This window comes from Strix aluco, chromosome 5 (assembly GCF_031877795.1).
Source record: "Strix aluco isolate bStrAlu1 chromosome 5, bStrAlu1.hap1, whole genome shotgun sequence".
Taxonomy (NCBI): domain Eukaryota; kingdom Metazoa; phylum Chordata; class Aves; order Strigiformes; family Strigidae; genus Strix; species Strix aluco.
The window spans coordinates 32,655,197-32,679,086 of NC_133935.1; the positions used below are offsets into that span (position 1 = coordinate 32,655,197).

The 23,890-nt window shown below is 52.5% G+C and overlaps 3 protein-coding genes across 5 annotated transcripts; 2 read left to right on the plus strand and 1 right to left on the minus strand.

Annotated features, from left to right (window-relative positions):
• Positions 1 to 41: 41 nt before the first annotated feature.
• On the plus strand, positions 42 to 9,352 carry WBP2NL (WBP2 N-terminal like). 2 transcript variants are annotated; one of them, XM_074826806.1, is made up of 9 exons: positions 50 to 134; positions 2,106 to 2,374; positions 2,578 to 2,686; positions 3,241 to 3,376; positions 4,870 to 4,962; positions 5,700 to 5,918; positions 6,319 to 6,447; positions 6,817 to 6,893; positions 7,790 to 9,352. In XM_074826806.1, exons 3-9 carry the CDS (start codon positions 2,663 to 2,665, stop codon positions 7,835 to 7,837), a joined length of 726 nt encoding a protein of 241 aa, XP_074682907.1. In that variant the 5' UTR covers positions 50 to 134; positions 2,106 to 2,374; positions 2,578 to 2,662; the 3' UTR covers positions 7,838 to 9,352. The 2 variants fall into 2 exon arrangements, with proteins under 2 accessions (XP_074682905.1, XP_074682907.1); XM_074826804.1 differs by lacking the exon at positions 2,106 to 2,374 and having other exon boundaries at positions 42 to 134.
• Positions 9,353 to 10,050: 698 nt separating this feature from the next.
• Positions 10,051 to 16,648, minus strand: NAGA (alpha-N-acetylgalactosaminidase). Of its 2 annotated transcripts, none has more exons than XM_074826803.1 (8): positions 16,550 to 16,648; positions 15,080 to 15,254; positions 14,759 to 14,936; positions 14,402 to 14,496; positions 13,571 to 13,732; positions 12,913 to 13,110; positions 12,555 to 12,698; positions 10,051 to 12,291 (listed from the first exon to the last, which is right to left on the minus strand). In XM_074826803.1, exons 1-8 carry the CDS (start codon positions 16,621 to 16,623, stop codon positions 12,109 to 12,111), a joined length of 1,209 nt encoding a protein of 402 aa, XP_074682904.1. In that variant the 5' UTR covers positions 16,624 to 16,648; the 3' UTR covers positions 10,051 to 12,108. The 2 variants fall into 2 exon arrangements, with proteins under 2 accessions (XP_074682904.1, XP_074682903.1); XM_074826802.1 differs by lacking the exon at positions 16,550 to 16,648 and adding an exon at positions 15,887 to 16,156.
• A 111-nt stretch (positions 16,649 to 16,759) lies between these two features.
• Positions 16,760 to 23,806, plus strand: PHETA2 (PH domain containing endocytic trafficking adaptor 2). Its single transcript, XM_074826807.1, has 3 exons — positions 16,760 to 16,839; positions 17,929 to 18,026; positions 18,571 to 23,806. The coding sequence occupies exon 3, from the start codon at positions 18,579 to 18,581 to the stop codon at positions 19,392 to 19,394; it is 816 nt and encodes a 271-aa protein (XP_074682908.1). The 5' UTR covers positions 16,760 to 16,839; positions 17,929 to 18,026; positions 18,571 to 18,578; the 3' UTR covers positions 19,395 to 23,806.
• Positions 23,807 to 23,890: the final 84 nt, after the last annotated feature.

Consider the following 23,890-nt stretch of genomic DNA (forward strand, 5'->3'; position numbering starts at 1 on the left):
CGCCGCCCGCTGGGGGGCGTCACGGGGGGTGGTGTCACAGGGTCAGGGGCGGGGCCAGCGGAGGGGGTGGGCAAGATGGCGCTGAACAGGAACCACTCGCAGGAGGGTGGTGTCGTCATCCCCAATGCTGAGAGGTACCGGTGGGCGGCTGCGGGGCCGTGGGGGCTTGTGGGGCGGGGCGGGGTCGGGCCGGACCGGGCCGGGTTGGGGGGTTCCTCCTCGCATCAGGGCTGGGCCGGGGGCCGGCGGGGCCCGGTGGTGGGAGGTAGACCGACCCTGCTGGGACGGCCCCCCGGCCCGGCCCGCCTTGGAGGCTGTGTTATTAAATCCTCCCCGGCTGCGGGGGAGCGGGCTGGGGCAGGCAGCGGGAAGCAGGCCTGGCTGGAGCCGGCAGAGCTGCCCCGCCGTCCGTGGTGAAGCTCGGCGGTGCCACTCTAGCGCACGTCCTGGGTGAAGAGTGAGCTGCCTGTTAAAGACAAGGAATTGTCTTTTTTTTATGTTATGCAATTAGTGATGTCAGAGAGGCAGAGACCGCTTAAGGTCGGGGTCCTAATCACTTGGATTCAAACTAAGGAAAGCTCGTCAGAGGCGAGGCCTGGGCAGAGCAGGTCCCCTCCTCGGCGCAGGAGGAACGCCTCTTCCCGAAAGCCAGCCGGCTGCTCGACGCCCGCCCTCGCCCCGAGTGGGGATCGACAGACCAGCTTGACGGGCTTGGGCTTCGCTTTGATTGTGTTTGGGTCCTCCCCACATCCTGGGCTTGGCTAGAGAAATCTTAGAAACCAGAGGCCTGGTAAAAGATCATCAAGTTGGTTTGGGGCTGGTAAACAATAGGAAAAATGCACTCCAAAAATACTCTCCAGATAATGTTGACTTCGTAACTGACCTTTGACATGTAGAGCTTTTGCTGGTTTAAAGAGATTTCTCAATCCTTGACCTCAACCTATTCTTCGAGGTGCTGCTTAGTCACAGGTGGGTGCAGCATGGCTCCGTGGGGTGCACACCTCTCCTGTGACAGTCCTGGACGGGCATGAAGGTGTAAACCAGTTCAGCTGCCTAATTATGCCCAGTGGTGGTGGCTGCATGGTATTTGCTTGGGAGCAGCTGGGAAGGAGTAAACATTACGGTGACTATGTAGCAATTCTTCCCAGTGAGGCAAACTGACGAGAAGCACTGCTACGGGGCATGGTTGAGGAAGTGTTCTGGTAAGATCCAAGCTGTCAAGGAGTTGATTTTATTTAGCTTAGAAGAAGTGTTTCCTGTTTGCATCTTGGAAATGGAAAGAGCTTTCCTGCCTCATCAGTCAGTCCCTCCCTCCCAGACAGTCTGAGAAATCTGCATCTAGCTCAGATATGAAGTAATGACCCAGTAGAATTTCTTGGTCAGGTTGGGTTTTTCTCATTAAAGCTAGACTTTTTAGTGTCTTCCTCCTTGAATAACTGCATTTTTGATACATCTGTACTGTTAGGTTTTTCTCCCTAAAAAGCACGTGACCTGAAACTACAGGGCTTTTGGTTGTTTTCCCACATGATGGGCCTGCTGATTGCTCCCTTCCCCCAATAATTTTGCGGTTTCCTGACTTGATCTGACTTCTACAGTATGCTGATCAGACTACATAAGGATTACTTTAGATCCGGGCTCGTCAGGCTTGTATTGGCTTAGGATTTTGTGTTTTCTTTATTCATGCTCTTGAACCATAAAACGCCTCAGATTCTTCTGCCACTGTAACACGCTGCAAGCTTGTCACCCCCAAGGCTCTTGTTTGTTCTGCAAATTTTCTTACTAGGTGGTATGTTTAGGATCTGCCCTCTAGATTCAGTGACATGCTTTCCCAAGTTCACTCATTTTTCCTGAAAATATATTTAATTTTTCAGACAGCTTCATACCCCTGACCCTGCAGTGTTCACAGTTCTCATCTGGCTTTGTGTCATTAGCAAACTTTACTAATGTTCCTGTAGATATCCAACAATAATAACTTTATTGCTGACATTGCTGGCTCCTTGTTTTGTTCCTTAGCATGGTGCTGTTACTACAAATATTTACTTAAATCATGTGAAGCAGGGTCAGCAGTGAGGGTATTAGTAAAGCAACTTCCTTGGTTTGCACAGTGGGTGTGGTGTTGCAGCAGTGCTGTTTTTCTGTGCGGTGGCCAGTCCTGGATTTGAGCATGGACCTGGAGAGAGAAGCTTGCTCTGAGATGATACCTTGGCTTCACGGGCGTGGTTTCAGACACCTCAACCCTTTCTGTGCCCTGACCTTTGGGCTGAGGCTCTTCTCATGTGGAAGAGGAATTCCTCAGCCTGATGGTTTTGGGCACAGAAAGAGAAACTGTCATTTAAAGCTTCCCTTTGTGGAGGAGGAGCAAGGGTTGTCACAGGTGAGAAGATGAATTCTTCCACTGCATAAATCATCCCTCTCTGTTCAAAGGGAAAACAGCAGGGCCCACATCAGAAATGAGTCTTTTGGGATAATATTCAGAGTTCCTGGTGTGCTATCCCCCTCCCTGTAATGATGGGGGGGGTGTGTGTCAGAGCTGTTGCTGAGTTTGTCTCTCCAATTTGTCTTGATTTCCTCCTACAGTGTTCTCAAACAGTGTAAAGATGTGGAGCTCTCCTTCAGTGACGTGACGGGCAAGCCTGAAGCCTTCAAAGGCACCAAGAAAGGGATGCTGTATCTCACCCCTTACAGGGTAAGTGTGGTGCCAGCAGGGCTGCTTCTTTCTCAAGGGATCTTGTAGACTTTAGACCAGAAACCTAGCTGGTGATAGAAAAAGTGATTTTTGTTACGGGAGGAACCACTGAGAGTACTAGATTGGAGAAGGGAAAGTGAAAATAGGATAGTGCATGCCTGTTTCACAATCCCAATTCCCTACAAAGGCATGTGCAGTCCTGGAAATCACTGTCTAGAGAATATATTTCATATAATGTGTCAGTCAGTATTACTTTCTTTGAAAACTGTCATAGCTTATCCTTAAAAAGCAAAACAATAAAACTCTGTAAATGTGCATGTGTGTTTTAAGTGGTGTATTATTTTGCAACAGACATGCTGCAGGCGAGTGAGCCATGTGCCATCAAATCTGTTTGGGATCCTGCAGTATTAAAGCTGTGAAGTTACACAGTGCATACTGACACTAGGAGTTACGTTACCCTGTTGTTATAGCAGGATGCTGCTACAGCTAGAACTCCATGACCACCCTTTATATCTAATTCAAGTAATTCAGAGGTGTTCCCTCCTGTCTTGCAGATGATCTTTGTGTCGAAGGGCAAGGATCCTATGCTGTCTTTCATGATGCCGTTTTATTTGGTGAAAGGATGCTCAATCGAGCAGCCTGTTTTCTCTGCCAACTACATCAAAGGACAGATTCAAGCCGAGGCAGGAGGTATGTGCCTGTGCTTTGTAGACTGAACTCTTCCCAAGTGTCACAAGTCCTTTTCTGCTGAACATCAGATAGATGGCTTATGTGCACAAGAAGGACAGACAGAGTAGCTGTGACAGTACAGTTAGCCTGTCCACGCTGAGGTAACTTGTGTCTTCTGAACTTTAAGGCACTGCTTCTGAGGTACATCCTGCCCCCAAAGCCAGTAACTGACTTTCACGGTGTGACTTTTGTTTAATCCTGTAAATTCTGTCTTGCTGTGTATGTCTGTGTGTGCTCGCTTTCCGCGTGTGCTTATTTTCTCCTGTCTTTGACCTGGAAGGGTGGGTAAGTGACCAAGTCGCCAGTCATTGGCATTGATAGACAGAATTAGCAAGCACTTTTTTTTTGAGTACAGTAGTCGCTTACCAACTTGGATATGTTTACGTGCATTTAGGATGCTGCTGTGTATCATTGATTGAGCTTTGTGCCCAATTTAGTGATGAAACTGTGGGAAGTTACAGTCACGGTTGTGACAAAACATGGAGAATTGCAGAAGATAAATGGATTAAAACCAAGGCTTCCCTCTTCAGCCCTGGAATTTGTTTATGTACATTTCCGTGGCATCTGAAGAGCTTATGCTTTCGCTTCTGTTCGTAACAATGTTTTAAAGTAACTGGGTCTTCTGAGGATTGTGGACCAGCCCACTTTCTCGAGCTGAAATCACACTAAGACAGTGATTTTAAAGAGGGGAATCTCCAAGGGGATGACTTTATCCATGCAGGATTGTTTTGTTGTATTTCTGTACTTTATTTCTGCTTTGTCCCCAAGAGACTATCTCTACTTTTACTAACTTCATTGTTATACAAGGAAGATAAATCTTACTTTATGAAATCTTTTATTTAAATGATATCTTTTTTCTAAAAACACCAAAAAAACCAAAGCACCCCCCAAAAAACCCACCACAAAAGCCCCTACTCTTACTTATCTTGCAATATCACTGCCTACTTGCATTTTTTCTGAAAAATGCTATTATACTTAAGCATTTATGATCTGAGCTTCTGTGAGTCAGAGATTAAAAATGTTGCATTTGATTTAAATCCCAGCCTCAGTTGCAGATCCTGATCTGTAGTCCACTGAGGTCAACAATAAAACTTCATTTGAGGGCTTTCAATTAAAATCCTCAGTGAATTAAGTGTTCTTTACATTGTGTTCATTATTAGGTTCTATTAAACCTTTCAAGAAAGAACAAGACAACCTAGTATCTGGAGTAGGCTGCTTCTGTGTAACTATAGTGGGGATTGTCTTTTAAAGGGTAAAAAAATAAAATCCTGATTTTCTTGAGATACTATTTCTGGGGGCATCTGATAGCAATGCCTTGACTCTTTCCCTCTGGCAATAGGACTCAAAATAGTTTTGAAAAAAAAAAAAAAAATTGAAGTATTAACTGTTTTGTTGTCTTGACTGCTACTGGGGAGATTAATAGTCTCTTTCAATTCTAATTCTCTCTCTCCTAGGTGGCTGGGAAGGGCAGGGGACATTTAAACTGACTTTCAACAGTGGAGGAGCAATTGAGTTTGGACAGCTGATGTTCAAAGCTGCCTCTAATGGTAAGGGATCTTCAGAGCCTGCAGTTCCCCCATGGCTGGCTGAGCTAGTTAGAGAATAATGTTCTTTTTGAACTTCATGGGGAGAAGGGTACCCTATGCATTTTTTCTTTTTCCAAGGGAACTTTTGTTTTTCCTTCCAGTCCTTTTTCTTTCTTTCATCTTAGTGCTTTGTGCAGTTGGAATATTCTGGGGTTTGTGCTTCTGAGACAGATCAGCTTTTTCTACAGAACTTTATTCTTCCTGGCATAAAGTTCAAATTTGTGATGGTGAAAAACTTACCTACCCTCAGCTTGCTTCTATAATAGTGGAGTAAAATGGAGGAAGTTAACATGCATGTTTGGAGAGGGGGGGAAAAATAAATTTTAAAAAATAACTTCTATTTAAAACTTTCAGATGGGAGGGGGGGGAATTGTATGTTTTTTTCTGATAAGAAAGTTTAAAAAGAAGGAAAAACCACCCTACCAATACTTGCTTTAGAATTGTCTTTTCTTCCAGCGGTGGGAGCTCTGTGATGGAACTGGTACCTGATAGCTAGTATTTTGCAGCTGGTTTCCTTTAGCACCCTGTGAACGTGCAGCGAGGAGACTAATGCTGTTCAAACACAGTACTATGCCAGGAGTGTATAGCGAATTTAGATGAAAGGAAGTGGTGCTGCATGAACAGGACTATTTTCCTTTTATTCTATACATTTAGTTGTAACAAAAGGATGTCTGGCTTACTAAACATGTGCTCCTCAGCTTCTAGTGGCGTTCCTCTCCAGAACCCTGGCTATGGCTACACACCTGTGCCCGGAGGGTACACACCCACCCCGCCTGCTCCTGGGGGTTATTCGTCTGTGCCGGGGGGCTATGCTGCTCCTCCACCACCAAACGGACCCTATCCTTATGCACCACCTCCGATGAATGCCTATGGACCTTCTCCACAGCCTATGGGATATCCATATGCCCAGACTCCAGGTTTGGAAGTTGTGTGATGATGACTGGCAGGGTGTGTTTGGTGTTAGTTGTAAAGAAATCACAATGGTACTGTGAGGGTTACCGTAGTTTTTTCTCCATCAAGGAACCTTGTCCTTGCAAAAATCTGTCGTGTGCTGTTGATCGCACCCGTGTGTCTCTCTAGTTGCAGCTGGGTGGGAGGTGAAAATGTGTTTTGTAAATTGTGCTGCTGCTTGGCACAGAATTGTTGCCTGCTGGCATGACAGGCAAAATGTCGAATCCCTGCTGTCTGCATCCCTGCCAAGCCTGCAGAGCTTCCCTGACCTTGTCCAGGGCTAATGTGCTGCTGGGCCTGTGAACTCTCTTCCTCTCTGTCTCGTTGCCACGGTCCAAAGCATCAATCCGGTGTCGTCTTTTTCAGGTATTTACCCACCACTTCCAAACATGAACCCCATGTATGTGCCACCCCCTCCCCCCTACTCTGGGCCATCTCCTGCAGGACCCTCAGCCCCCTCAGCTCCCCCAGCCTGGGTGGGCCCAGGAATGCCAGGTAAATGGGACTGGGGGACTGCCAGGGTCTGGGTGCAAAAGGGTGTGGGGGGGCTTGGGCTGTGGGTGACGTGGGCGTAGCATGAGGTGGGGAAGCTGATGCTGTTGCAGGAGCTCAAAGTCATCTTGATCTATTATTTGAGATAACAGAGGGTGGGGGGAGCTGCTCAGCTCTGCACTCCACAGCTTGTGGTCAGCTGTAGCCAGCTTGCAGCTTTCCTGAACTGCTGGGAGTTCAAATGCAGCTTGCTGCAGTTGCTGTTGGCTCTTTGGGCCTTTGTTGCCTCCTCAGAAGAGCTGTGGCTGGGGAGCAGGCTCTGGGGCTTGGGCCTAAGGCAGTGTAAGATGGCTTCTTTTCTTCCCTTTTTAGGGGGCAGTAAGGCCATGGAAGCCGCTTCCAGTGCGTATTACAACCCCGCCAACCCACACAATGTGTACATGCCCATGGTGAGTACTGTGCCTGTGGTCTGTGGGTGCCTGCTCCCTCTTCTGTCACTGATAGAGGCAGGGGTTTGCTTTTCTAGCAAAGTCTGGTGTGCCTTCATATTGAACATGCACAGAAAGCATGCATTTTCCTGGGAGGGGAGCATGGATGTTGGTCCCATGAAGAAGGCTTGTTAAATCCTCAGTCAGGAAAGGAGGAGGACCTTAAAGATGCATCCAGTAACAGCCATTTGGTACTTGTCTTACTCTTAAAGGCATAACAAATTTGCATGGGCACAGAGAACACACAGAGCTCTCTGCTTCTGTTGGGCCTGAAAGTGGGGAGAGTTAAGGAAGAGCAGGTCACTTAAGGACGAGAGCGTGTGGGTTTCTCTTTCATTTTTTTTTCTGGGCTGTATGGAGATGGGGAGGTCTCTCACCGTTCAGTCAGTGGCAGCCGGTAGGTAGGCTGTAGCCTACATCTGGTACGTGGCAGCCAGTCTGCATGTGCCTTTCCCTGCCTTGCCTGGCTCTCTGGTGGGCTGGAGACCAATGGAGCAGTAAAGCTGGCCCTCAGCCCAGGGGCTTGCTGTCTGCTGGGTCAGAGCTATGAGTATCAACAGAGACAAAGCCTTGGATGTGAAGGGAGGATGGCGATTAAAACAGATTATATGGTCTATTTGCAATAGACCATTTGTTACCTGGTTTTGAGGGGACCTTTACTAGAAACGTTATGGGAGGCAGCATATATCCTGGAGCATAACTGATACTAGAGAGGAATGGTGTGATGAAATTAGAGCTTAAAACACAGCACCTGGCTCTGTAGCTCACTGAATAGGGGTCATTTCTTGCAAGCCAAGCCTGGGAAGAGCTCATCATAAAATGAGCAGGGTTGTTGACTCTACTGTGTCTCCTTCCAGGATCAGCCACCTCCTTATGCACCTCCTGAGGATAAGAAGAACAACTAACAGAAGGAAATTGCAACCAGCCTCCCACACTCTCTCTCCCTGAAGACAACTTGGCTGTTACTACCCCTTGGGTTAGCATATCTCTAGGTCCCTTTGTATATATACAATACATGTAGTGCTGGGCAGCTGAGCACCTGCCCTCCTTAAACATTAAGTCAGTGGCAATACAAGGCAGAACAACAGCACTTTCCTGCTTATTTGCTTTATCTCATGGGGTTGAAGCACTAACCTTTTGCTCTGCCATTGGCTTGAGGAGAGAGATGGACTACTTCTTAAACCACCAGTAGACTACATCACTAATCTAGGACTAAAATATGAAGGCTCTGGGATCTTGGAGTAAAACTACTTGGAATGCCAAACTTTTGACTTCTGAAGCACCATTCAAGGGGAAAGGTATAGAGAGCCATGAGGTTCCTTGCATATACCCTTGGGTGCCCCAGAAAGGTGTTAAATTTCCTTAAATTCTGGCACAGCTCAGTGTGAGATGGGACTCTGGAAGTCCTGTATCGTGCTGAAACAGTGTGTTTCATGTCCTAGACTAACAGTCATGTGACGAACTTGGGAAGTGCATCCTAAGAGACATTGAAGCGTTGGGCTGTGCAAGAGGGAAGGGGATGGACCCCAGTCAGCCTGCCTTTGTAGGCATCGAATAGAAAAGCAAACAAAGGTGTGCCACAGGGCAGGGAGTTGAGACTCGCAGGCGTGCAAATCAGTCTTCCTTTCCCTCTCCTAGAAGCAGGTCCCATATATCTGTGCAGTGATCCTGTGTCAAGCAGCTGTTCTTCAAGCGTAATGGAGTCAAGTGCTGCACAGGAGGCTGCTTGCCTTGGAGCAAAATATGTTCCTTTAGGAAGACGACCTGGCACTAGCCTTGTCAGGAGACAGGTCCTGTAGCCCTGACTCCCTCTGCTGAGCAAGCTTGTGCTGCATGCTAGCTCCACGGGGGAAAACCGGCCTTCATCTCTTCCTCGGCCCACTACAGCCAGCGTGTGTATGACTACATCTGAGCAGCGTGGGAGGGTCGGCGCTGGAATTCCGGAGTTGGGTGGCTTAGGGGTGCAGTGCCCTCTCTCAGCTGGGAACCACTGTCTGGGGTGGATGTTACTAATGCTCAGCTCTCCTGCAGAGAGTGGCTGCTCAGCCACAACCTTTCTTTCTTCCTTAGGACATAGTGCCATTAAACCTGCTCTGAAGAGAGTTCCTCTAGTCTGGTGATCCTTTACATATGGGGTGATTGTAATTCTTTGTACAGCCTTCCTACCTTCACAGTGAAGGGGAAGGACTGTTTCCCCTCTTACTTCCCTGTGTGCCAGGTCTCTCCAGTAAGTGAGGCTTGCACAACTTGCAAGTGTGAATTCCTAAATTAGCCCTGCATAGGGGGAAGTAAACCTATAAACACCTTTTAAGTCTGAGTTAGAGATATTCTAATAACTATATTTTAAAAAAAAAAACCACAACCATGAATGTTTGTAACTTTTTGAATTGCACTTTAATACAAGAGTGTTGATACCTTTAGCTGCCTGTTCGCTGTTGTGTGTGTTGTGTTCATCTTCATTCTTGCCTACTGCACGGAAGGCTGGAATAAACGGCCATCATGGGTGGTGGTCTTTCGGGTTGGCTGTGGACCAGTCCTTTCTCCCTGGTGCATGGCTAACCTGGATCTGGAATCAAGTAACTGGGGCCCGAGAAGAAGGTGGGGCTCGTGGCCCTGCTTCCTGGGGAGGGTGGAAGGCTCTCGCCCTGGGACCCAGAACTGGCACGTGTTCATGTCCTCAGGGCAGGCACAACACTGCATTTGGGGGTGGGGGGGTGGGGTGCCATGTCACCACCCTGCTATGCCCTACAGCTGTACTCACAGCACCTCTCCTATGTAAATTTACTGCCAGAGGGAAGGCATGTGTTTTAAGAGGAAGTCCAGAAATCCTCACTAGCCAATTTCTTTTCCAGTGAGGGAAAAATAAATGCATGGTAAAGGAAAACGGCACTTAACTCTGGACTGTAAAATCTCTTTCCCCCTGTGCCAAGGAAAGCCGTTGCCCTGCTGAACATGTAACTACTCGAAAGCCATTTCCTACTATGCATCAGTCTAGTCTCTGGCAGGAAACCAGTTCTGTTTCTTTGCACAGTTGTTCCTGTTTTGAGGTAATAATCCTGTAATACTACATTAACCATGTAGCTGTAGCTAGCAACACTGAATAAACATGAAACAGAGAGCCTGTAACCTGCTTCCCCTTTATTTCAGTTAATTTGTCTCAATCGCGCCCCAAGAACAAACCCAGTTTCTGTATACAGACATGAAGTGCACTTATCCTTTCATGTTAGCATGGCGAGCATCGTGTTCAGTATCTTTGCACTGCACTCAGACAAAGTTTCTGGAAGTGGCCAGAATCAGACATTTGGTCCTGCAGAAACCAGAGTAAGTGGATGACCAGGAACCCTCCAGCATTTGCATGGGAAGGGGATTTTTTTTTTTTCCCCCTAATATAAAATGTGGTATTTCCCCAGTCTGAGGCTTAATCTTGTGTTGGTGTCCCTGGGCTGAATCTTAAGAAGCAATCTTCACAAAGGCTGCACCCTGCTCCAGGGCAGTTGGGGCAGGTCATGTCTCCCCTGAAACTCCTCATAGGATGTGTGCTGTATGAAGGTGAAGCAGTTGAGGGCTTTAGTCTGTCCCGCCAGTCACTTCCAGTTTACTAGTGCAGGCTCCTCCTGCTGTGGATGGAGCTGCCCTTGAGAGAAGGAGGAGCCTTTCCCTGAGAAGCCCTGAGTGCTCAGCCTGCTGGAAGAGGGCCTGAGCCCCCTTTTAGCAGGAATTCCCTGCTAGAGCAAGAACAAGATGCAACTTGCTGCTCAGAGGCAACTGTGACCATCTCCCAACTCAAAAGACAGCCTCAGCTGAGCATTAGCATCTTCCTGACACAACTTTGTGCACAACACACTATGGCGCTGCAGTTTTTGGTGCTGTACCACAGCAAGGCTGCTGGGGTCATACATGGCCAGTGGAGGTTTTTGCTTTGCTGTGATCTAATACCAGAGGGGCTTTAACACAATGCTAGCATGCATGGTAGGCTGATGTAGTGCTGGACTCCAGGATCCTGGCAGCAGGAGCAGGCCTGCAAGCAAAATGTCTCTGCACAGGACCATCATACCTCCAGGAGCTCTTGGTCCTGGGGAGGTGTCTTGGTTCCAGCTGGGACAGAGCTAATTTTTCTTCTTAGTAGCTAGAATAATGCTGTGTTTTGGATTCAGTATGGGATTTGGCATGAGAAGAGTGTTGATAATATACTGATCATTTTCAGTTGTTGCTATGAAATCAAGGACTCTCCAACTTCCCATGTCCTGCTAGCACACAGGTGCACAAGAAGCTAGGAGGGAGCAGAGCCAGAGCAGCGGACCCAAACTGTCCAATGGAATATTCCACATCATACAACATCTTGCTCTTCGGGGATTGTGGTTTCAGGATTTTCTCTCCTCTGGGATCACTAGCCAGGAATGGGCTGGGCATTGGTCAGCAGGCAGTGAGCAATTCCACTGTGCATTACTCGTCTGTATATTCTATTATTACTATTATTCTAATAATCATTATTATTTAAATTTTATTTCAATTATTAAATTACTTTTATCTCAATTTACGAGTCTCCTTACCTTTACCCCTCCAATTCTCTCCCCCCTCCCCCGGGGTAGGGGAGGGTGAGCAAGCAGCTGTGTGGTGCTTAGTTGCCAGCCAGGTTTAAACCACAACAGGAGGGTACAAGGGAAGGATGCAGCCCTATTGTCAGCCCCTTATTCTAAGCCAAGCTGAATATAGCAAAGGAAAGAAGGTGACCAGGTCTGATACTTGAGGCTAATGCCAGCACACATGGAGGGGGGTCACTAACCTAGAAGATACTAAAGCATCCAAAGCCTTTCAACAGATACAGTTCAAACTGCAGCAGTCAGTGGTACCCAGCTCGAAGCAGTGCTCAGGTGTCAGAGCTGACCAACTCCAACAGTGGCTGGACTCTGCTTGTATGGCATCTTCCACAGGAGGATCTCACAGGGCTTTGCAATCACCGAGGAATTATGCTCTGCACACCCTTAGGAGGCAGGTAACAAGAATTCCTGCTCTACGCAGAGTGAGTAGATATCACCAAGCTGGTACTGGAGGAATGGTCACTCCCCAGCACTGCTGGGCGCTTCAGTGAAAGGCACTTGTGCAGTGAAAAGCCACGTGTCCCAGGGTCTCGCAGCTCACGCCGGCACTGACCCACACTTCCATCCACTGAGCCTTGTCACAGGAGGACTGGGCGGAAACCCTCGCCGGGGGCTTGCTGTCCGACAACGTGCCAGGGCTGCGCCGGGAGCGCCGTGGGGTAGAGATACCACATCACCACCCCCGAGGGGTTAATAACGACCGAGAAGTTGTCTCCTGTTTTTAAGCCACTCATGATCTTCCCACTGTACACATCTTGTACCTGGAAGAGAGAAATGGTGGCTACCGGGATTTCCACAGACCTTTCATTCTGAGGTCCAGTCACAGTCACTGTCACGGCATAGTGGGACAGGGCACAACAGCAGGCAACAGGAGGGCAACCCCATGGGCAGCTGCCCCTTCGTCCTGGAGGCAGGAGTGGGAGTTCCTCCCCCCCCAAAAATGAAAGAGTGTCAAAAGGAGGGAGCTGGAGAGATCCAGGTGCCGTGGGGCTGTCCTGCTATGCAGTGTGCCAGTGGGGCTCACCTCATACACGGCATCCTGGGGAAAGTGGAGCTTGGCCAAGCTGGTGGTGTAGAGGAAGGGCATATCTGTCCTCCGGCTGAAGAAGACAAGGGCGCTGGCAGCCTGGGACAGCGGGCGCAGGAACACCTCGATGTGGGATTTCTCCTAGGGGTGGGGACAGGTGGGTGAGGCAGAGTGCTGGAACCACTGCTGGCCCGTAACTTCTGACCTTGCCCTGCAGGGCTGCTACACCAGCAGGTCCCCAGCTCCCACAGCTCTCCTGATCATGTTTCTCTGCATTGTTTCCCTCTCCACCCTTATTGCAACAACCTGTGCTGCTCCTGTCTGCTCTCCCAAACACATCCGCCTTCCCCCTAACCTTGACAATCCTGCGCCCCTGGATTCCCAGGGGGTCCTGGTTGATCTGGATCATCAGGCGGTTCTGCAGGATCTCCTTGGCGCTCGGGGAGATGGTGCGAAGATCTGTGGACATGAGGAGTGGAGCTGCCATCACTGTCCACAAGGCCATTTGGGAGCGTGACTGCTCATAGCTAAGGCCAAAGTTTCCAATGATAAGCTGGAGGGGAGAGGGTGAAAAGATGGGAGAGACAGAAAAGGGTTAGAAACTTGTCTGCTTGTCACCCTTGGTGATGTTGCAGTCTGCTGGGAGGGAGCATGCATGGGAAACCTCACACGCACTTTTGCCTACCACTGCCAGGAGATCCTGCCCTATTAGGTGCTGAGCTGTCAGCACATGTTCAAATGCACTCACTAACACCCTTTGCTTCACCACTATCCCCGCTCAGGCTGTGCAGGGAAGGACACATGGACAACTCAACAGGCATACTTGAGACATGAAGGGTTCATTGCAACCACAGGCTTTTCCCACAGCTTAGTCAAGGGCAACACTAGCTTTGCCTCTTTGAAGCAACAGGACTCTTGCTCCTGGCACTCCTCCTTTGCCCTGCCCCTAGAAGGGGATCCCTGGAGATTCCCCGTCCCCAGCCAGGGTCAGAGCACCCACCACCCAGCCGCACCATGTCTGGGTCATTCCAGTGGCCAGGGCCAGCTGCCGGCTGCAGCACATCCTGGTTTGTGGAGAACCAGTCCAGGATGGAAAGTACACTGTCCCAGGAGTCCTGGATGTCGTCATAGTTACGCCACAGGTTGCAGACATTTGCCAGGATGGTGTAGTTCACCTGGAGAGGAGCACAGGATCAGGCAGGAGGGAGAAAGGACCCAGTCTGCAAGGTGGGGGAGAAAGGGCAGCCACACTTGTTGAGAGCTGCAGCATCCAGAAAGTGTGTGAAAGGCAGAGGGATCTGTAGAACGGCAACATCATATTATCAAGAAGGACAGAATCGTATCTCTGTGTGACTGGGCACATCCCAGTATGATAGGATGTCTGGCAAAACAAGCACAGAGGCCATGGGGAAATATGATCAGCTGCACGAATGAGGGCAGCTTGAGAATGACTCAGAAAATGGAAGAAGAAATAAATAAATGCAGTCAATTCTCAAGAAACATTACTAGGGGTAACATCCTATTTCAAGCACTTAAATCAGACAGGACCCATCTCAGAAGAACAGACTGTCAGGATCAACCCCACACCAGCTGAGTGGGGTGAAGAGGGCATGGTCCAGTGCCTCCTTCCCCCAGACTCCCATCACCTAGCCATGTTGGGAACCCCAAGTGTCCCCAGATGCCTGGCAGGGAGGCCACGTCCCCTCTGGAGACCTGCAGCCCCATCCTACTGGGGTGGAGCTATAAGCAGGGTGTAGCACCCAGCTCCTGCAGCTCGCCCAGACAAGAGCTCTCCCACAGCACAGGGGACACAGGAAACAGCCACTGGATGGGACAACCCTCACCTTGGGGGGGAGCCCCCCCTGATATGCTGGCCAGCTGCAGGAGTAGACGATGGGGCGGCCTGTGGCGTTCAAGGCCCTCGCCATTTCTGGGTAGCCTTAGGGAGAGAAGATGACAACTGGTGAAGGAGGCAGTTGGCAGCAGCCTGTGTTCCAGCCCGCCTGGCCAGGGAAACCCCAGGCCAGCCTGGCCTCCTGCCTTACACCAGCTCTAGGGCACCCAAACTCCCTCCTCTTTGCCATAGAGCTGCAACAGGAGACATGAGGGAAGAACTGGCTGGCCAAGCGTTTCTGCAGACAGCCATCCGTCCTGACTGAAGCAGCAAGGGAAGAAATGCCAGCCGGCCGGGGAGCCTTTACCCTGTGCCTGCTCCTCTCCCGACGAGTAGCACCCATCCAGCTTCAGCATGTCCACACCCCACTCTGCAAAGGTCTGGGCATCCAGCTCCACACGGTCCAGTGTGGTGCCTGGGTAGCCCCCACAGGTGAGGGTGCCCAAGTCACCATAAATGCCCAGCTTCAGGCCCCGGGCGTGGACCTACAAGGAGAAGAGAGCTGCAAGAGGGGACGAGGTGTGTCCGAGGTGCAACCCAGTGACCAGGTTCCTCCACCCCCTCCCAGTTCTCCTGCCATGGTGGTGTGGGGACACAGAGATCCCCACCATCCCCAGCAGGCACTCACGTAGTCAGCCAGAGCCTTAATCCCCCTGGGAAACCTCTCTGGGTCAGGAACCAGCCGTCCCGCCACATCCCGCTGCTTGGCAGACCAGCAGTCGTCAATGTTGATGTACTCGTAGCCCAGCTCCCTCCAGCCATCCTCTGCCAGGCGGTCTGCCATCTCGAAGAAGAGTGTCTCACTGTAGATCGGGGGGACAGGAACGTGACAGGCTGAGACACTGCAACCTCCATGCCCCACCAGTGGAGGTAGTCAGCAGGACTTTGGGGCCAACTGAGGACTCTGGGGGGTCGGTGACCACAGGGCTGGCCTGGGCCATACAGGAGGGTCTCCAGGGCTCCCGTTTAAACCCCGTCCATGTCCTGTTCATTGATCTCACTGAGGAGAAGCATTTCCCCAACACCCCACAAAGCCCAGCCACACCCATCCGCACTGAAGGTTCTCCAGCCCCAGCACCAGGACGCCTGAACCCCCCCGCCTCGCACGCACCATGCCCCCCAGATCCTGCCACTGCAGGGCTCACCCCAGGGACACGGACATGGCCAGAGCCGTCCCGGGCCTGATGTCCGACCCGACCACCCACCCATCCCCTCCTGCCCTGCCATCCACCCCTCGGGGCAGACCACGGACACCAGCCCGACGTTTCCGAGCAGGTTCCCACGGGCAGGGGACACACAGGACAAGCCCTCCTTGCCGAACCCCGCGGAGGGGGGAGGGGGCAGGGGGGGCGGGGAGATGCCGCGCCGAGCCCCTCCTTGGCAGGGATCCCCGGGGGGGCGAGGGGGGCTCCCCGCCGCTCCCCGCCCCGCTGACCTGATGCAGTTGCGGGGATCCGCCCGGCAGTCCACGTTGCAGCGGAACCTCTCCCAGGCCAGCCAGCCCATGGGGGGGGTGAGCGCCAGCCCGTTCTCCAGGGCCACGGAGGGCAGGGCCAGGGCCAGGGCCAAGGCCAAGGCCAAGGCCAAGGCCAAGGCCAGCCCGCTCAGCACCGCTGACCCCATCGCTGCCGCCGGGGAACGGAGCTCCTCTGCCCTCCCTTCCCCTCCTCACCCCAGCCCATTCCGGCCCGGCCCGGCCCCGCTCACATGATGCCGCCCGCATCACCTGACCGCCCGCTCCCACCTCCCTCCCTCCCTCCCTCCCTCCCTCCCGGCATCGCACCCCGCCCCGCTGCGCCCCACGGCCACCGCACCCCGCTGGTATCGCACCCCCTTGCCGGTGCACCGTACCGGTGCTGCGCCCCACAGCCGTGGCACCCCATTGGTACCGTCCCCCCAGCCGGTATCGCACCCCACGGCCTTGCACCCTGCAGTGCTGCTGCATCCCGTTGCCGATGCACCCCATTGCTTTAACACGCTACCAGCACTGCACCCGGTCGGTGTGGCACTCGCTGCCATCGCACGCCCCTGTTGCCGCACCCCATTGCTGGCACCCTTTCACCGCCGCACCCCGTGGCTACTGCAACCCGATAGTTACACTGGCAGGATGGGGGGGCTTTGGGCCCCCCGGCGGTGGGACCCTGGGGGTACCCGGAGGGGTGTCGGCCGCATGAAAGAGCGGCGGGCGAAAGCAGCTCCGGGCAGGCCGCGATGCCCCCCCGCCGCCCCCCGCCGCCGGCGGGGCGGTGCTGCCGGCGCGGCGAGACGGCCCCGGCGGCCGCAGGAGCCCTCCCCCGGCCGGCCGCGGCAGGGCCCCGGCCGCCCGCCCCGCACCGCCCCGCCGCGCCGCGCCGCGCGGGGAGCGCCGCCGCGCAGGAAGGGCCCGAGGTGAGCCGGGACGGGCCGCGGCCCGCGGTCCCGCCACCGGGGCGAGGCGCTGGGCAAGGGCTGGGGGGAGGCGGCGGCGGCGGCGGGGCCGGGGCGGCGGCGGTGGGGCGGGAGCGGGCGGCGGGGCCCGGCCGGGGCCGAGGAGGGCCGCAGGCACACGAGCAGCTCGCCCAGAGGCGCACACAGGCACACAAAGACACGCAGCCCCGCGGCACACGCACACAAAGACGCGGAGCCCGGCACTGCACACGCGCACACCACACCCCCCCGGCACCCCCGGCACCCCCCGGCACCGCGGGGCCCCCGCTGCCCCCTCGCGGCAGGGCTGGCGTGGGCCGCCCCGGCTGCCCTCAGCCGGGCTGTGCGAGGCTGGAGGCTCCTCAGGCTGCCGCGCCGAGGGGAAGCGCCCCGGGACACAGCGGTTCCGTGTGTCTGATGCGATTCTGGTCCGTTTCCCAGCTGGGGTCCGTTCCCCCTTGTCCTCAGCCCTGGCGGGGGAGAAGGGCTCCGGGAGGGATACTGGAGGTTGCTCAGCAGGGGGGAGCTTCCCCCTCCCGGGTCTGGCCGGGGAGTGGCGGCTCTGGTTTGTTTTCTGCGTGTCCCTGTGTGCAGAGTTTTAGCGGTCGGACATCCATTTGCAGCTGTAGAATCGCAAAGGCTGCGCTCGCTGTGTCCTTCTGTGGGACCTGCCAGCTTGCCGAGTCGCCTGCCGTGGGGCCTCAGCAGATGGTGCAGTAACAGGCTTCTACAAAAGCGCTTTTTTTTTTTTTAATAAAACCAAAACAAACCCACGGGAGCCAAAAAAAACAAACTCGTAGGAGCCAGAAAACAAACCCGTAGGAGCCCAAAATCAAACCCACAGGAGCGCTGGCCTGAGCTGGGATGGGGCTCAGGCTCTGAAGCCAATGCGGGTGCCCCCGGTGTCACCACCCCGGTTCCAGAGCCGCCCGCCTGTGGTGCCCGGCCCTGGCCACTCCTGTGCGCCAAGGGCCCCCGCTTTCTGGGGCGGGAGTGATGCAGCTCTTTGCTGTTTCAGTCCCAAGCTGGTCTGGTTTGTGACTCCCTCTCTGCCACCTTTCCTCCAACCAGGGATGGGGCTCAGCACAGTGAAGCTTCGGAGGCCCTCGGCAAGGGAGCAGCCTGTCCAAGGAAGACGGCAAGGGGTTGTGGTCTGACCCGAACAGTCGGTACGGCACCTCGCACCCCGCTGCTGGTGAACCTACCGAGGCTGGGTGTGCTGCTGCTGGGAGGGCTGGTGGGGATGGGTGGTCCTGTGTGGAGATGGGGAGCGGAGAGAGGGTGCTCAAATGGAGGTCCCAGAGCCCTTGGGTCTGCGAACACCCTCCTTATCCTGCGCTGTAATAGAGGAAAGCAAAATGAATGTCCCACAGGCACAGAGGCAAATTGCTTTGATGCGCCCCATAAAAAACCAGCAAAGTAGGTCACTCGTGGAATAAGAAATGAAGCAGCAGTGGTGGTGTCCCCAGAGAAGGCAGGTGTCTCAGTGGTGGGGCTCTGGTGGTGACCTCCTCTCTGCAGCAGCAAGGAGCCAGCATGCCATTTCCAGGGGTACTCGCTGGGTTAGACGCTGTCCTGCAGCGCTGGCTGCTGGAGTCAGGGCTGCTTTTCCTTGCAGCAGGTTTGGGGCAGGATCAGACCTCTCCTGGTGGGACGGGTAAGATGTTCCTTGCCCCGAGCTGACTTCTTCCCCCTCTCTTCCTCTGCTCCTAGGCAGGGCAATGAAGCTGAACGAGCGGAGCGTGGCTCACTACGCCACCTGTGACTCGCCCGCCGACCATGCCGGCTTCCTCCGCAAGCGGGTGGAGCGGCACCACCACCATGCCCACCACCACCACGCCACCTCCTACCAGCGCCGCTGGTTCGTCCTCAAGGGCAACCTCCTCTTCTACTTCGAGGAGCGGGAGAGCCGGGAGCCTGTGGGGCTGGTGGTTCTGGAGGGCTGCACCGTGGAGCTGTGCGAGGCCGCTGAGGAGTTCGCCTTTGCCATCCGCTTTGACGACGCTGGCGCCAGGGCTTACGTGCTGGTGGCTGATGGGCAGGCTGCCATGGAGGCCTGGGTGAAGGCGCTCTCGCGGGCCAGCTTCGACTACATGCGGCTGGTGGTGAGGGAGCTCGAGAAGCAGCTGGAGGAGGCCTGCAAGAGCTTGGCCGCTTGCCGCAAGTCTCCACGGAGGTCCTCCTCCTCTGGGAGGAAGAGGCACCTCTCCAACCCTGCCTTGCTGCCTCTCCAGGAGAAGCCTGCCATCCTGGAGAATGGTTACTCCACGTGGGGTAGTGGTGGTGGCGTCCCTGGGGAGGCCACCTGCCCTGACCGTGATGGGGGGCATGTGAAGCCCCCACCCCTGCCTCCACGCCGACGCTCTGCCGCCAGCAGCGCCACGGGGTCCCCGGCGCCTGGCCTCTCGCCAGCCATGCCGGAGAGCCCGGTGTCACCAGAGACGGCCTGCTTCTCCAAGCTGCACAGCTGGTACGGGCAGGAGATCGCCGCGCTGAGACGGGAGTGGCAGGAGAGGCAGAAGAGGGGACACCCATGACTGGGGGGTGTGAGCCACCGGCCAGTCGATGCCCGGCAGCCTGTCTCCCACACGGGAAGAGCAAAGTGGGGGACGCTGCTTGCCCCTGCCCTGGTCAGTGGCCAAGTGTGAGGTGCGTGTGTGCTTCATGGGGCCCATGGGAAGGACCCGTGTCTTCCCCAAACCTCATGTTTCATTTCTGTGAGGCTTTATACAACGGGAGACTGTGTAATATCAGGAAAGCTGCCTTTGAACTCTCCTCTGCTGATGATACAAGGTGTGGAGGGGACCCAAACTGACACATACGCAATGAACCTCACCCAGCGGGCTTGGTCCCTTGCCGTCTTGGCGTGGAGGATGCTCTGGCTGCTTTATTGGCCACCTCTCCTTCACCACTTTTTTTTGGTTTTGTTTCTCAGCGTTGAAGTTTGCACAGGTCAGTGTTTATTATTGTCTGTGGACTTGTGCCGAAGTACTTAGCCTTTGCTCCTTTACTGCAGATAAAGCTGGGCTCTTATGAAATGCCTCCAACAGGCCACTGGCCCTGGTGGGTGCCTACAGCCCTGTGCCTCTCTTGCCACAGAACACAATGTGAGCCACCGCGGCTGTGGCTGGCCCAGCAGCCGGGGCAACAAGGACCGGGCTTTTGTGTCGTCAGGTTTTTTTACTTTCATCTGCACTAACCCTCCTCCCTGCTAAATCCCTCAGGATGTGGATTTCACAGGCTTACATCTGTCTCTTTGGCCGCCTGAGCTCAGCAGCAAGGCTGAAATGGAGACACCGAACCTGGTCTGAAGCAACAGCAAGGACCAGGAGCTTCCCAGGGCTGATCTGGACTCTGTCAAACGGTAGCCAATCCTGTTAATGTCTCCAGCTCAAGCCTTCCCTATTCCAAAACAGGGATGCTAAAACCTTGTTGTCTGGCCAGGGGTGAATTTCTCAGCCTCTGCGCAGACTGTAGCTCCTGCAAAGTGCCATATAGGGCTCAGCCAACTCATTGGGCAGCTTGACAGCGTCCAGAGCCACACTCTTGCAGGGCCTCTCTGACTGTTGTGGATCTGCCCAGCTCCTGGCAGAGCTTTACAGTCAGAGGAGAGGCTGTGGAGGAGCAGGGAGGAGGAGAGGGCTGGTCCCAGGAGAAGTGAAGGTGTGGGAGTGAGTTACAGGTAGCACTGACTGCATGTCAGCAGTGTCTGGGCTTGCCTCTCTTAAGCGTCAAAGCCATACTGCTGCTTTCGACAAAAGCCAGCACCTGACCTGCTGGCGCTTCCCTCTGATTTCACATCAGCATCACTCAGCTGATCTCTGTAGCACGTCCCACTCTCCCAGCGGGCAAGGAGAGCTGTGGGGAGGCACGCCTGTCGCCTTGCTACAGAAACAGACTTGTCCTTCAGTAGGTCAGAAGCCTTGGCCATGAGGCAAACGGTACAAGTAGGTGGGTGCTGAGTCCAGGGACTGGAACACCCTGGAGATGGGGTTTATAAATTTTCTCTCTTATCCTCTTGGCAAGGGCTGTTTTTCAGAGCAGAAAAAATACGTGAAGCAGTCTTGTACTTCCTATCTAACAGTGTTAAAACTGTTCTATTGAGAAGCCTTGCTAGGAAGGCAAGAGGCCATTCCAGGTCATGACTGGTAGGAACCTATTTGCCTTTCTGGAGTTAAAGACACTCAGTTTAATACTTTGCAATAGCCAGTAGAGATTGCTGATGCAGAAATCAAATGACTTCTATTAACTGTTGGTGCCTTTGAAAATACATCTCTGGTAGTTTTGGATGATGGTCTTCCAGCCTCCTGCCTAATTATGGCTTGATGGTATATTAGAGGAAGTCAGATCTTAAATCAGACCTTACAGATACGACTTTGAGCAGTGGGAGTGTAACCTTCACATACAAGTTAATCCCGAATCCCAGAATCATTCAGGTTGGAAAAGACCCTTGGGATCATTGAGTCCAACCATCAGCCCTACTCTACAAAGTTCTCCCCTACACCATATCCCCCAACATCTCATCTAAACGACCCTTAAACACATCCAAGGATGGTGACTCCACCCCCTCCCTGGGCAGCCTATTCCACTGTCTGACCACTCTTTCTGTGAAAAATTTTTTCCTAATGTCCAGTCTGAACCTCCCCTGTTGGAGTTTAAAGCCATTCCCTCTTGTTCTATCGCTAATTACCTGTGAGAAGTGATGCAATCCGGTCCTCTCCAGTTCGTGCCTGTATTTCTTCACAGTAAGGATCTTTGAGATTGGGAGGATTATTTTTGTTCTGCTTTTTAAGTGAAAACAGTTGAGAAGAGCCAGGAGCAGGAGCAGGTGGCCATGCGCCAGTGACCAGGCTCTGTCAGCAGCCCAGCTGGCTGGACTTAGGGGCCAGCTCTGCCTCCCTACCTGACACTTGAAGAGTTCAGTGGGAACCTGTCCCCTTCCCCATGCTAGGGCAGCAGCATCAGGGGATGGCACTACCCGGTGTCTCCTCTCTCCGAGCATGGGTATTTTTGGGGCCAGGGTCAGATTTGGCAAGCATTTTTCTGTGGTTTGGTTTTTTTTGTTTTTTAAAGTAACTCACAAAAATATTCCTGATGTCTCAGACTTACATAAGGCAGTTTGATGGTAAAGATTTAACTTCCAAAATAAATCAAAATGGCAGATTCCTACATGAGACCCAAGAATCAAGAGTGACTTGAAAGGGAAAATAAATTAACAAAGCCAGTTCTGTCAGAACTGGAACGGAAACAGTTTTATTCATTTAAGGGCAGTTTCACTTTTAAGAAGCTTAGTTTGTTTTAATAAGCCAGGATTGTGCTAGTAACACTACTAAAGAGCTTATATTTAATGCTTTAATCTGTCCCATTCAAATGGCACAATTTCCACGCTACCTGCCTTTGCCTTAGCACATATCCCAACTAAATCCTAAATCCTGCAAATGAGGAGCTGCGCTCTGCTTTCTGTCTGATCGCATTTGGAGTAATTTTGTGGTTTATTCTGCAGTGCTGAGAAGAAAATGGCTGACTCCTGAACAGTATTTGTGCTTGGCCCAGCTGTCCATGCCTGAGCCTTTGCTAGGTCTCCAAAGCGCTGAGTGACTTCTTTGGATGCGCTTGGTCAGGGCTTCCTCACCATCCTGCTCACATAGCAGGGGTGGGCCCTTTGTGAGTAAAAAGAGCCTTAATTGGAGCCATGCCCAAATTTATATGGGAGTACAGTGTGTTTAATGACCACCACCGCTTGCTTCATTAGGCAGGAAGCACCTGGGTGCTCCACCACCTCCTCTGAGATGGAGGCTATCAGACCAGCTCTGCTGAGGATCAGTTGAGGGGGGGAGCGCCTTTGAAGCAGCCCCCAGGCAGAAAGTCAGGATTTCAGCTTCCTGAGATTGCACATGAAGCTGGCTAATGGTGCGTCCTCTTTGTCTGTCTGCAGGCAGAGATCATTACAGGAAAAGCAGAGAGTTTTCACAGCACATTGTCTCCAACAGCAAACCAAGACTGATTGCCACACACTATTTTATTCCGGTCACTCAGGTTTGGACTGCCTCACCTCCTGCCTTCTCTTTCCCTTATTATTTTTTAAAAATAGAAAATGTCTGGGCAGCACAAAACAGGTTCCCTAGCAAAGGGGGAGCTGAACACTAAAGCTGAATGGCTACTTTTCTTAAAGTACTGAAGTCAAATCCCTAAGATTTTTTTTTTAGCAAAAGAAATTCTTCTTTAGCAAAATAAATTTTTCTTGCAAAAGCAATGAGAGAAAAATGCTTGAATTTAAAAGAAATTGAAGACTGAAAGAGGGAGAGCGATTCTGACATGGCCTTTGTAAGCCAAAGTGCTCCCAATCCTGCTAAAATAGTTGATGAAATCCTTCTATTTTTCTAAAGCTGGCATTTCAGATTCAGGCCCATAATGTATTATTTCTGCACATTTATCTTTTTATAAACCAACTGTGGTGATGTTTTCCACTGAATCCAGGTCCTAGCAATAAGGGTAACCTAAAGATTTTACCTGTGGTCACTGCTAGCCATTTGGTGGACATTCACAACCAAGACTGGACATTTTCTGTGACAGTAGTGAAACATAGCTACTGCATTAATAGTTTGGGGGTGGGTGAGCCCCCCAGTCTTACCCCTCTCAACTGCCTTGACAGAGAAACTTAAGTGACCCCCACTGAAACACACAGGGAATGGGTGGAGTCCCCATGTCAGGGGCATCTTTCACCAGCACCGAGCTGCTTCATCATCTGCACAATTACCAGGCAACACTACAGCAGCCTGCGGAAACACTCCTGCCTTCTGAAGTGCTTGTATTTTAGGTAGACATGTTTTTAAGAGGCAGTTTTGCATGCGCCTTAGTTTTACATGCGGAACTTGTATTATGCATTTCAAGACGTTGTTAACGTTTGTATTTTATGCCGTGAAGCCGAATAAACCGTTTTTATTTGTAACCCGTGTGCTGCCAATGGAGCTGTGAAACCCGCAGGAAGCGTCTGCAGGGCCTGGCGATTCCCGCCCTGCCCGTTTCTAAGGTC